General features: G+C 40.2%; 2 protein-coding genes across 5 annotated transcripts in view; both read left to right on the forward strand.

Annotated features, from left to right (window-relative positions):
• col18a1a (collagen type XVIII alpha 1 chain a) overlaps positions 1 to 4887 on the forward strand; it is a 71447-nt gene extending 66560 nt beyond the window's left edge. For all 4 annotated transcript variants that reach the window (XM_008404262.1, XM_008404263.1, XM_008404260.2 and 1 more), the window contains 8 exons: positions 1016 to 1175; positions 2130 to 2194; positions 2302 to 2430; positions 2530 to 2562; positions 2641 to 2823; positions 3686 to 3883; positions 4448 to 4563; positions 4660 to 4887. In XM_008404262.1, coding sequence (XP_008402484.1) covers positions 1016 to 1175; positions 2130 to 2194; positions 2302 to 2430; positions 2530 to 2562; positions 2641 to 2823; positions 3686 to 3883; positions 4448 to 4563; positions 4660 to 4870 — 1095 coding nt within the window. In that variant the 3' untranslated portion in view covers positions 4871 to 4887. The remainder of the gene's footprint in view (positions 1 to 1015; positions 1176 to 2129; positions 2195 to 2301; positions 2431 to 2529; positions 2563 to 2640; positions 2824 to 3685; positions 3884 to 4447; positions 4564 to 4659) is intronic.
• Positions 4888 to 5202: 315 nt separating this feature from the next.
• Positions 5203 to 11136, forward strand: LOC103461886 (tripartite motif-containing protein 16-like). The gene has a single exon (XM_008404258.2). The coding sequence runs from the start codon at positions 6542 to 6544 to the stop codon at positions 8207 to 8209; it is 1668 nt and encodes a 555-aa protein (XP_008402480.1). The 5' UTR covers positions 5203 to 6541; the 3' UTR covers positions 8210 to 11136.
• Positions 11137 to 12739: the final 1603 nt, after the last annotated feature.

Genomic DNA, 12739 nt, shown 5'->3' on the forward strand with positions numbered 1-12739 from the left:
TGCTAGCTAAAACATTAGCTGTGCTAATGATAAACATTAGCTATGATAATACCAACATGGTAATTACGGGAAGCTAATGTTAGAGTCAACCATGTGGACCTGACCTTTCAGTCATGATTTAAAACAAACTAAAACTGAATTTGCAATTATTGCTAAAGCTAACTTGTTTTCAGCTAGATGCTCCAGGAAGTTGGAAAGGTTTGCAGATGCTGGTTAGAGCCATCTGTCTGTTTTTAAATTTCAAAAACAATCTTCTCATATTGAAAAAGTTCAAGACTCAAAGTTTATTCAGTGATGCTCACATTTTTACTAATCTGCTTTTTCATTTAGCAATTTTGCTAATTTTGCTTTTTCTAAATTTATTTGTATGGATAAAATCTGAAGTCCGAACTTACTTGGTAGTTTTGTAAACTTTCAGTTCAACAAAGTTCTGAGTTGAAGTTTTGGTTAATAACTTAAGAATTCATTAACTAGTTAGATATTTTTGTTCATGCTCTTATTTTGAAGTGGGTGAAAACTGTTTAAACAGCACTTCAGTTTCCTCCAACATTATTTGAAAGAAGAAACATGCAGAAAAGGACAAAGTGAAATTGGTTGTAGTTTTTCCAATGACTGATGTACTTTGAATTGAAGCTTTAGCATTAGCTTCTCTTAAATGCCGTACTGGTATAACACTTTACTCTTATTGGAAATATTATTTGGGGTTAGCATAGCTGCCTTTTTAGTTAGCGGTGCCCAACTCAAATCTAAACATAATGAAAGAATAAGTATGAAAAGGTAAATAAACATTTACTATATTAATGAACGAAAGGGAACAAGTTTAAAATTCTGATTTACCAGACAATAAATTGTGCGTAATGCAGAAGAACTAAGTGAAATAAAACATAAAGAGGAACAYGTGAGCTAGTAAAACATAATCCCTCATAGCAAATTACCACTGTTCTGAGTGATTTTAGTTTCAGCACCAGAATCTCTTTTGAAGAAAAACCCTGATCCGTTTCCCCTTTCCTGTTAGGGTCCAAAGGGAGAGTCTATAGCTGGACCTCCTGGACCACCAGGACCTTCTGGACCACCAGGTGTTGGCTACGATGGCCGTCCAGGTCCAGCAGGACCACCTGGTCCTCCAGGACCTCCTGGGAATCCCTCATTTTCTGGAACATACAGACCTAATTATCGTAAGTAGTTTTTTCTGAGCCTGTTTTTAGCCAGGCTGTAGAAAACACAAGACCTCCATCATGAGACATCAATACTGGGCCATGTGATCACATGAGCTGGTTTGTTTCAAGAGACAAACTGGACAAAGAAATTAAATAGTTTAAGTTAAAAACTTGTTAAATGAAAGCAAGAAAAAGATTGAAGCTATTTTTGCAAGACACCAACTGTGATATTGTTGTGGACGAAGTGAACTTTGGCGCAGTTTGAATACATATGTGAACGCCAAGCGGACCGGAGACCGCTCCAAAAGCAGGAAGTGGACTACAGAGCAGGGCATTCTGGGTAAATGCAACCAGAACAAATACATTAGCCTAGTGCTAGCAGGAAAAAAGGCTTGTGGTTTTTAGCCAAACACAAAAGAGACAAAAATCTGACATTACATTTTTGTTTCCCATTCGTAAGGAAGGAAGTTGTGTCAGTGTCGTTTTCAGAGGTTTTTGTGTCGCTTCCTTCAGTGGTTCTTGGTCAGCGGCCCCCACAGGCGAGGAGGGGAACAGGTTGCTCAAAGGGTTTGGTTCGTATAACTCAGTGCAGAGAGACAGAGAACCACAGCAGCTAAAAATGTAACAAATGTTGCAACTCTGGTCCCCAGTCTAGTCTACCAGACTATCAGGTGTGAAAGCATMAAATAAAAACGAAAAGCAATTGAATATGTAATTATTATTTTAAAAACTGATGAGTCCAAACAGATGACACCAAAATTCAAAACAATGTCTGGCACAGCATATCAGCACTAACATGCACGGTAGTGGAGGAATAATGATTTGGACTTTAATCTAACTCCTTGTAGTCTTCCTCTGTAAACCAAACTGCTTTAGAGTCAAAACACCAGGAGGAACTGGTTGGGAGTTTTTGTACAGATTTGTAATATTTGAGACCTTTTTACTAACTTCTGTTTGTGTTTTGACTTGAAGCCGTCAGCGTTCCTGGACCTCCTGGTCCGCCAGGCCCCCCTGGAAGCCCCGGCCTCTCCTCTGGGGTACGAGCACCTCTGTATTTTAAATGACCTTATGTCTGTCAGCTAATGTGCTATGCACCTATTCTTACAGTTATTTATGCTCTAAAGATGGTTTATTATTTCCACAGGTGACGGTCTTGAGGTCGTATGACATCTTGATTGCGACGGCCCGGCAGCAGCCGGARGGAAGTMTCATTTACATCCTGGACAAAGCAGACCTCTATCTGAGAGTGCGCGACGGACTTCGACAAGTCCTCGTACGTCTTCACACCATCATCTTCATTTCCATGAATATGTGTCATTATAATGTTCAAAGAGTTTAATGTAAAGTATTAACCGACAGTTTTTCTCCTCAGCTCGGAGATTACAGGACCTTCTTTGGAGATCTGGTGCGTTTTGAAGAGTAACTCGGTTTGACGTTTCCCGACTCGTTCTGATCTCCGAGTCTCTTTGTTTTTCATGTAAAGGGCAACGAGGTGGCAGAAGTGCAGCCCCCACCGGTGGTGGTGTACCCCCACGCCCCAGAACGGACCTCCAACAACGGAGCGGGTCATTACTCCCAGAGCAGTGCGGTTATCCGACCCGTTGAGCCCCCGCTGCGGCACCCCAGCCCCCCTGTGGTGCCAGCTGCTGACTCGTCAGAATCAGGAGTGAGTACAACAGTTAAACGCATCACTGCAGTATAAACATGACAAAACGGCCACCATTTTTCTCTTAGCCACTCTTTAAGATGGGAAASATAAGAGAACATACCACTAAACGCACTCAGAGTTGTTTTGATGTTAATCAGAAAATGGCTACAACAAACATCTACTGATCTAAACATTTCCACATCTACAGCAAAGCCCCATGATTAAATTAGAAAAAATTCCACCAAAGTGGGCGGAGCCAAGTGATAGTGAAGGGCGTGGCCAAGAGTTTGGATGATCACAGAGGGTTAAGCGAGACCCTCTGGCAAATTTTTATCTGAAATGTGACTAGAGGCAAATCTGTCGACTTTTTTCTGTCTTACTGGAGACTTTTTTTGCTCTCCATGTTCACTATACCAACTCCTGATTGATTAAACCAAAGAGGGCAGCACTGAGACGGTTTTAAGTTTAACATTGCAAAATTAAACCAAGTCACACAAATATGCGCAGAAACGTAAGGATAGCAACCTTAGGGACCAATTTATAAATTTTATCTGCAAAGTTGACTTTGATTATAGTTACCCTTTAAAGAAAGTTTAAATAATAAACTCTGACCAACAAGGCGAAGATCCAGGTTCGTCTTCCTGCGAGGAAGATGGTAAGAGAGGTGAAAACATCTCCAATGCTCAGCAAAGACCAACACCACATCTCCATAGCAACCAGTAGATCATCTACATTCCTCATCTGTCCTACCATCACAAATATAAACTCTCCAAGAAATTTAACTGGACAACCAACTCTGRTCAAACCTTGTCACATACATTTACAATGTGAGAAAGCATCTTAAAATAAAAAGCTAAAGCTAGCCTCTCTTCTCTTTCAGCTCCACCTCGTAGCGCTGAACGCGCCTCAGATCGGCAACATGCGAGGGATTCGCGGGGCGGACTTCCTGTGCTTCCAGCAGGCTCGTGCTGTTGGTCTGAAGGGAACGTTCAGAGCCTTCCTGTCCTCCAGGCTTCAAGACCTCTACACCATCGTCCGCAGGTCGGACAGGAACGGATTCCCCATCATGAACCTGAAGGTAAGACAACTGTCCAGATASATCCTTTACTTATCTCGMCAAATCTAAATTAAAATGTATTTTTAYGAGAACTGGSCACAAAAGCTGTAAAACATAAAATGAACAAACTTCAACAAAAGTTAACGCCAAGGAAAATAGATGTTGCTCCATGACTGGATCTTTGCAAACACTAGTCAGTGCCATGTCAAGTAGCATTAGGGCACTTTAGCTTCCCAAGAAGAGGCTGTRCTAGGGTCATTTTGACTGACTGGGTCAAAAAAGATGCTGCGATGATCCATTTTTACCTCTGACTTTTTAAAATTMTGAAATCTCAAATACACTTAGAGAATCCTGTCTGTCAAATGTAGTTTACCATAAATAAATAAGACTTTGTCAAAGTCTTTGAATAGGAAACAAAAAGAGCAGGAAAGTATTTTTTTRGAAAACATCTTCATCAGTAAGATCAATCGCTTCTCAAATAGCTGCTTTTCATCCATTTTCTGAATCTGGTGCTTTGAAATGATCTAATTTTTGTTCATGGATTTCTTTTTATGRGTCTGACCATTTCCTTCCTTCTCCTTTCAGAACCAAGTGTTGTTCAGCAGCTGGGAGTCCATCTTCAGTGAGGACAGCAACAAAATGAGGGAGAATGTACCATTATACTCGTTTGACGGCAGAGACATCCTCAGGGACAGTGCATGGTGAGTCTTTGTTAACYGTTCCAGATTTTAATCCGTGGCCGTGTTTGTTTCCACGCCTGATTTAAAGTTGTTGTTTGTTTTTTGTTCCCCCTCCAGGCCAGAGAAGATGGTCTGGCACGGATCAAGCCAAAAGGGCCACCGGCAAATGGATCATTACTGTGAAACGTGGCGGGCGGGCGAGCACGCTGTGACGGGCCTGGCGTCGTCCCTGCAGAGCGGCCGCCTCCTGCAGCAGACGCCCAGCAGCTGCTCCGGCTCCTACATCGTCCTCTGCATCGAGAACGCCTTCACGTCGCCCTCCAAATAATAAATCCATCCTCTGCATTCAGGGCCCTAGCTAAATACATTTTTGTAAACTCAGCTGGTAAATTTTTATCCCCCTCCTTTTAATTTTTATGCTAACGCAGCTTGTAAACATGAGGACGAACTGCCCCCCGAGGGGTTTTCCTGCCTGCCAGGACGTTCAGCATCCAGAAACGCTAAAGAAAAGGATCCAGCAGGAAACTGTTGGTCCTTTATCTCCGGAGCAGTGGCACATATTTTCTTTTAAGTGCAGAAAGTATCATTCTCAAATTAATTTTTTTAAAATTCTGTATATTACATGTTTGTTATTTGTGTTCATTTTTATGTTATCAATGTTTTTTTTGTCTTCATCCATCCTCCAATTTTTAGCATTTCTTTTAGGAGTTGAGTTTTTACTTTTATTTTCTCATCTTCAGCATAGATTGGGGCAGTGGTGGGCACCGCTAGATACGATGTTAGCTGCGCTAATCCTAAAGCATCACTCATAAACAGTCCCGCTAACGCTAAAGAGCAATCAATTTAGTTTGTTTACAGGAACATTTTTACATCAAATGCTAATGCTAAAGCTGCCGCAGAGTTACAACTACTATAGCTTTAATAAATCACATCTTGTTTTCAATTAGGTTTTTTTTTTGTTTTTATAAGCCTTACTCAAGTGAAAGTTTACAAAAAAAAACAATTAAATTGGTGCTTTAGGATTTATCCAGAGAAATTATTTTTAGGAGAAGCTGTGTGTGCTAAAAACAATAGTAAGCAAAAATGCTAAAGTGCTAGACAAAGAATTAGCGGATTAGCGGAAGTGTGCTCACCACTGGACTTGGGGTAATGGTGGATTACAGCAAATTTATAAGGATTATTTTAAAATAAAAAAAGAATAGATATTTATTTTTAAATGAAGTTATAAAATGAAAAAAATAATACTCATTTTATTTTCACACAACATAAAAAAAACAGAATACAACTGTGCCTTATCACACACCCCATCACTACAGGCTTTTCTGCTGATAATTTCCAGAAGCTGGTACATTTAACTGAATTAAAATCATTCATGTTGGTCATCCGGGGAACAATGTTCTTTTTAAATTAAATGTTGATCCTGAGATAAATATTTTTGCTCTTTTTACCACACTGTGAAACGTTTGAGAGCAAACTGGCTAATATTTGTCAGAAAAACCAGCATGCTGAGGTCAGAGCTTCGTACTTTTCCTGGCCTGATGTCTCAACTGTTTCTGTGAATATGCTTTTTTTTTTTTTTGTATGACTGTATTGTTTCACCCAGGCACTGAATTAAAGACTTTTTCAATTACTGTTGTGTTTTTCTATAAATAAGTTTGAGTTGTATAGAAAGATTTAACCGTTCATTTTGGTGTCTTGCATCTAATCAAAGGCAACTCTAAAGAGTCGAGATTTCAGCTTTGATTTAAAGAAACTGTGTTTCGACTGTTTTACAGAGATTTGCTGTCAGTTGTTTTGAACAGAACACTGTTGTAAAGACAGTTAAACTTTTACTTAAGGGTTCTTCTTCCTGCTCAAACAGGAAGAAGAGGAACCAACATCTGCTGAAGGTGAAAGCTGATTGGCTGCTGCCTCTCTGCACCAACATGTGATTCACACCAGAGCCCAACCCCGTTTCTGTATTCAGGAAGTGAAACTAAGTCACTGCGACTGAGGAGAAATGGAGCAGCAGGCAGTTCAGCTGGACAGAGAAACTTTCTCCTGTTTGATCTGTCTGGATCTACTGAGGGATCCGGTAACTACTTCCTGTGGAGACAGCTACTGTATGAACTGTATTAAATCCCACTGGGATGAAGAGGATCAGAGGAGAATCCACAGCTGCCCTCAGTGCAGGGAGACGTTCACATCAAGGCCTGCACTAAAGAAGAACACCATGCTAGCAGCTTTAGTGGAGCAGCTGAAGAAGACTGGACTCCAAGCTGCTCCTGCTGATCACTGCTATGCTAGACCTGAAGATGTGGCCTGTGATTTCTGCACTGGAAGAAAACTGAAAGCCATCAAGTCCTGTTTATTCTGTCTGGCCTCTTATTGTGAGAAACACCTTCAGCCTCATCATGATGTGGCTCCTTTAAAGAAACATAAGCTGGTGGAGCCGTCCAAGAACCTGCAGGAGAACATCTGCTCTAAGCATGATGAGGTGAGGAAGATGTTCTGCCGCACTGATCAGAAGTGTATCTGTTATCTCTGCTCTGTGGATGACCATAAAGGTCATGACACAGTGTCAGCTGCAGCAGAAAGGACTGAGAGGCAGAGAGAGCTGGAGGAGAGACGAGGAAACATCCAGCAGAGAATCCAGGACAGAGAGAAAGATGTGAAGCTGCTTCAACAGGAGGKGGAGGCCATCAATCACTCTGCTGATAAAACAGTGGAGGACAGTGAGAAGMTCTTCACTGAGCTGATCCGTCTCCTCCAGGAAAGAAGCTCTGATGTGAAGCAGCAGGTCAGATCCCAGCAGGAAACTGAAGTGAGTCGAGTCAAAGATGTTCAGGAGAAGCTGGAGCAGGAGATCAGTGAGCTGAAGAGGAAAGACGCTSAGCTGAAGCAGCTCTCACACACAGAGGATCACAACCAGTTTCTCCTCAACTACCCCTCACTGCCAGCACTCAGGGAGTCGACACACTCATCCAGCATCAACATCCGTCCTCTGGGACACTTTGAGGACGTGACAGCAGCTGTGTCAGAGCTCAGAGACAAACTACAGGACGTCCTGAGAGACTCATGGACAAACATGTCACTGATGGTCACTGMGGTGGATGTTCTACTGTCAGAACCAGAACCAAAGACCAGAGCTGGATTCTTAAGATATTCATGTGAAATCACTCTGGATCCAAATACAGCACACACACAGCTGGTACTATCAGAGGGGAACAGGAAGGCGACAAGGACGGGTAAACAGTCTTATCCTAGTCATCCACACAGATTCACTCATTGGGAGCAGGTTCTGAGTAGAGAGAGTCTGACTGGACATTGTTACTGGGAGGTGGAGAAGGCAAGAAAAGAAGTTGATGTCGCAGTCGCTTACAAGAATATTAGCAGAGCAAGAATACAGAATGGATGTTTATTTGGACGAAATGACAAATCTTGGGCATTAGAGTGTAAAGAAAACAGTTTTATATTTTGTCACAACAAAATCCGAACCTCCATCTCAGGTCCAGTTTCCTCCAGAGTCGGAGTGTACCTGAACCACAGAGCAGGTATTCTGTCTTTCTACAGCGTCTCTGAAACCATGACTCTGGTCCACCAAGTCCAAACCACATTCACTCAGCCGCTACTGGCTGGAGTTTGGGTTGGTTCAGGATCCTCTGCAGAGTTTTGTAAACTCAAATAGATTTACTCTCTGGTTGTTGATCAGGGTCTATTGGTCTGATGTCTCTCTTGTTCTGTTCTTCACTACATTTATGGTTTAAATGTAGTTTAAATCAGGAGCTATAAATGTCATCAATGCTGATATTTTTTTAATACAGAAATATTTTTCCATGTGAAAATCTAAACTTCTCTGGGTTCCAATAGGTCTGCTTTGATATTTTTGTACTGATACATTTTGATGTTCTGCTCTTTCTTCTACTGGTCTGCAGAATAAATGTTGCTCTGATTTAAATCAGTTGAGGCTGAAGTGAACTGTGAACTGCTTCCGTTTTCTTTATTGTGATCCAATGACACTGAAACTAATGTCAGCATAGATAGAACTGATCCTGTTTTCTTCTAAACTCTTTAGATTTAGATCTGAAAAACGAATGTCAACAGTCTTGTCTTGTGTTCTTCAATAAACCAACTTAATTACACACAAAAAAAATTATGTTTTATTTTCATTACTGTGAGTTTGGTCACAACGTGCAGAAGGGAGCAACAATCCAACACATCTTCATGTATTCCAGTCAAAAGATGTCAATAAAACCTGGCAGACAAACTTTCTTCTTTTTACTTCTGACAAAAGTTGTTGTTCTTGGACCAAAATCTCAGAAAAATAAACTAACTCAATTACGTGGCAGTAAATAATAAAGTTAAGAATCTGTTACTTTTTTTTACCAAGATATGTCATTTAAATCCCATATTACTTTTTCCAGGATTTCCTCACTCGGTATTAACGTCAAAATTAGTCAAAATATCTCATTTTGACTAAAACTGGTCCAGATATTTGTTACTTCAAGGCTGGATTACAGCAATTCTAATAAAATTCACAAATACAGTTCAAAGTCTTCAGCTGATCCCAAATGCTGCAGCAACAATTCTGATGAAAATTAAACACAGGTCAAATTTCTCCATTTTCAGATTCCCTTCTTTGGCCCCCTGTTAAATCCAGAACAGAATTAAGATTTTATCTTTCTCAAAAATAAAGCTCTTAATAATGAAGCTTCATCCTATATCAGAGACCTGATTGGTCCATATGTTAATAACAGACTGCAGGTTTACTGCTGGTACATAGAATTTGAAAACGTAGAATGCAAGGCAGATCTTTGAGTTATGTGGAACCAGATTCCTGTTTTAATCACCCTGATCACTTTTAAGACCAGGCGGAAAACTTTCCTCTTTCATCAAGCTGATTGACTGGCTTAGAAATATCCTGAGATATTTATGTTCTTATGCTGCCACAGACTTAAGACTACTAGAGGACAAACTGACCACTTATTTACGCATTTTTTCCTATTTGCATTATTTGCTGTTATTTTGACAGAACTTTTTGTTTTCTCTATTAATTTTCTCTTTACATAAGCTACACCCGTCGGTCGCAGCAGATGGCTGATTGCACCGAGTCCGGTTCTGGTTCTGCTCGAGGTTTCTTCCTGTTAAAGGGGAAAGGAGTGTTTCCTGTCCACTGTCGCTACATGCATGCTCGGTATGAGGGATTGCTATAAAGTCAATGACGCTACGCTACCTGCTCATGACTGGATGCAATCTGCTGGGATTCCAGAAACATTTTAAACTTCTTTGAATAAATAATTGAGCTTACTGTGTTGTTTGATAACTGGGATTGATTGGAATGCATGTATGATTGAATTAGGTTTTTTGTTTTTAGAAAAATTGCTGTTAATTGGCGCTACATAAATTAATTYCCTTAGTCTTACTTGCATCGGCCCCAGACAGACATCTATAAGTTTGTTTCTGACCACTTGATGGAAGATAAAAACTTTAGGATCTGTGCCTATCAGTCAATAAAAAAATTAAAACGCCATAAAATGATTGGATTAAACATTTGGAGCCTAAAGGCATCGTTTTACGGATCCAGTCTCACATATATCCATTAGCCCGTTGCATAATAAGTAGCAGGACAACCTAAAAATAATCAGGATAAGCTGTCACTTCCCACTCAGTTTTATCCAATCTGCGTGTTCAGATTTCCAGCTTCGAATGGTTAGAAGGCTTATACCAATTGACTGGAGGGCTCAGCGTCCCCGCAGACAGACAGGAAAATAAACCAGCATCATAACTTCCTGCTAAACTCCTCGCTGTCCTCGCCCCAGTAACGCTCAGGGAAGAGATCCGGACTCCCTGAATGGCATGTTATTTATTAAAGTCCCCATGACTGACGGCGGTTAGAGTGGGAGCGAGCGCTGACCCACAGCTGCAGAGTGGGACGGCTGTGTTTAGTGGAGCCTCAGTAATAGCTAAGTACTGTGAAACGACGCAGTGAGGGTAATGATACGACCACGCGACAACCACATATTGGGCGCCTTTAATTACACTCAAGGCGGAGACGCAACGCTGCAGTTGTCAGATCTGTAAGCTGTATTTACTCAGTGGTTCTGACTCACTGACACCCAACCAACCCAAGTTTAACTAAACCCACAAAGCTGCTTTGTTCTTTGAGCTTCTAATGTAACTCCTACAGCGAATACTCTGGGAATTAGAGCAAAAAACAACCACCAAGTTTACAATGTCAGGTAATATGCTGAATTATTTGGGAAAACTTATTTAACAATAGAAATATATTTTATTGTCCTACAGTGTGTAGATTCAGGTATATCAGCATCTTAAGAAACAGTTTAGAAAGGATCTTATTGGGAAATATGTTGTATAGCATGTTATTTTTGATGTCTAAATAATTCTACATTTAAGGATGAGAGCGTGAGGTTTAAGTGTCATTCAATGTGAAAAAAATTTAAGAGTTTATCTGGTGTGAGATTTAAATGTTCGTAGGTTGATGAGTACGAGGGGGCAGGAAGATTTTGTATCTTCTACCTGATCCTTTTCGAACAAATTATGTAAAATTACATGTCAACAGGCATGATAATTTGTTTTACTTTTTGTCTTTTTCATATAAATAAAGTTAAGAGATAATAGAAACATGTTATTTTATTTAAAATAACATTCAGATCAAAAGGAATATGCAACTCAGCAACAAATTTAAAAACATGTTCAAGATGTTTATATTTGTGCATAGAAAACAAACTCAGACTAAAAGAAATAGAAAAACTGTAAACAGAAAAGATGCAAACAGTTGCCGAGTTTGCTAGAAGCAAACTCCTGGGGGGAAGGATATGCAATTACGTTACTTTGTGCACTTCGGATGCAGCAGTAATGCTGAAGGAAATGGATAACCTGAGATATCAGGATACTGTAATACTTGTGCTTACAGTATTTTTGTGCTTGCAAAAGGACCAAGAGTTGATCACCAAAACTTCAACACAGATGTCGAACTTTCTTCAACTGAAAGTTTACGAAACAGTCAAGTAAGTTAGCACCTAGAATTTATCTGGAACAAATTAATAAAGAGTTATAAAAAGAATTATCTCCACTACTGGTGCATCAGCAGACTAGTAGAAGTGTTCACTGATGTCAACAACTTAACCTGACAACAGGGTAAAAATCTGATAGTTTGTGAGTTTTCTATCCTTAGTTTACGAAAGAACACGAGGTCATTCTAACGATAAGAAAATAAGAAAGCAAACATAAAAGAAAACTCAAACACKGAAGCGTTTTTGATTCCAGATTATTGCAGGTTTTTAATTTCATTTAAACTTTTTGTTTGATCTGAATTTAACCAATGCCCGTATTCCTCCAACTACCATTTCCGTCCTGTCTGAAGGTTCAGGTGAAATTTATCATACAATATCACTAACTGTTACATTTTTGCTTTAAATAAGCTGCTGTATCAATAAGTGTCTCATCTTTACTGAATTTTAAAGTGTGCTACTTCTGATTACATCCCAACATTCCCAGTTGGAGATGTTTAAGACCACAGCTAACTGACATTTAATCACATATGTAACACGGCTCATTGTCTTTAACCCTCTGTGTGAATCTTCTGCCATTTAAGTGTTTTTATCTAATAAAAGAAATGCTAAAGCCACTTTATCACCACCTCTAAATCAGATGTGTATTTCCAGCATCTTCCTCTCTCTCCTGGCTGGTGACGATGCTCAGGTCTGCAGGATGGCGTTTAAAGCTGCTCCATCGTCCTCACACAGCTGACTGCTCCCGGTCATCAGTGCAGTCGGCTACATATTCGATGTGACATCTCCTTCCATCCTCTAATGAATTTTTTATGTCTGTTCCTCTCCCGCTGACACACAGACGGGCCTCGTATCGGTTCTGTTCGGTAAACTGTGCCGTTCTAAATGGCAGCGCTGCTTTGGAGTCTGGGCCTCCTCCTACTCTCTGCTGCTGCGCTATGGATGCTACCGTCCACAGCTATTGGGAAATTAATTTTCTTTCCAAATTATCAATCCAGAAATTTAGAAAGAAAAACAAACAGACCTGCAACCACATAAGAACAATATTACTTTGACTTTTCCATAGTGGAGTCTAGTCGGCACCTTTAAAATATTAATAGGCCCTGAATCGAGACATGGCTAGAGAGATTGATGTATTTTCATGATCAGTTTGTGATCATGAGAAATTGATGGTTCTCTATGGTAAA

The sequence above is a fragment of the Poecilia reticulata genome, linkage group LG2 (assembly GCF_000633615.1).
Source record: "Poecilia reticulata strain Guanapo linkage group LG2, Guppy_female_1.0+MT, whole genome shotgun sequence".
Lineage (NCBI taxonomy): Eukaryota > Metazoa > Chordata > Actinopteri > Cyprinodontiformes > Poeciliidae > Poecilia > Poecilia reticulata.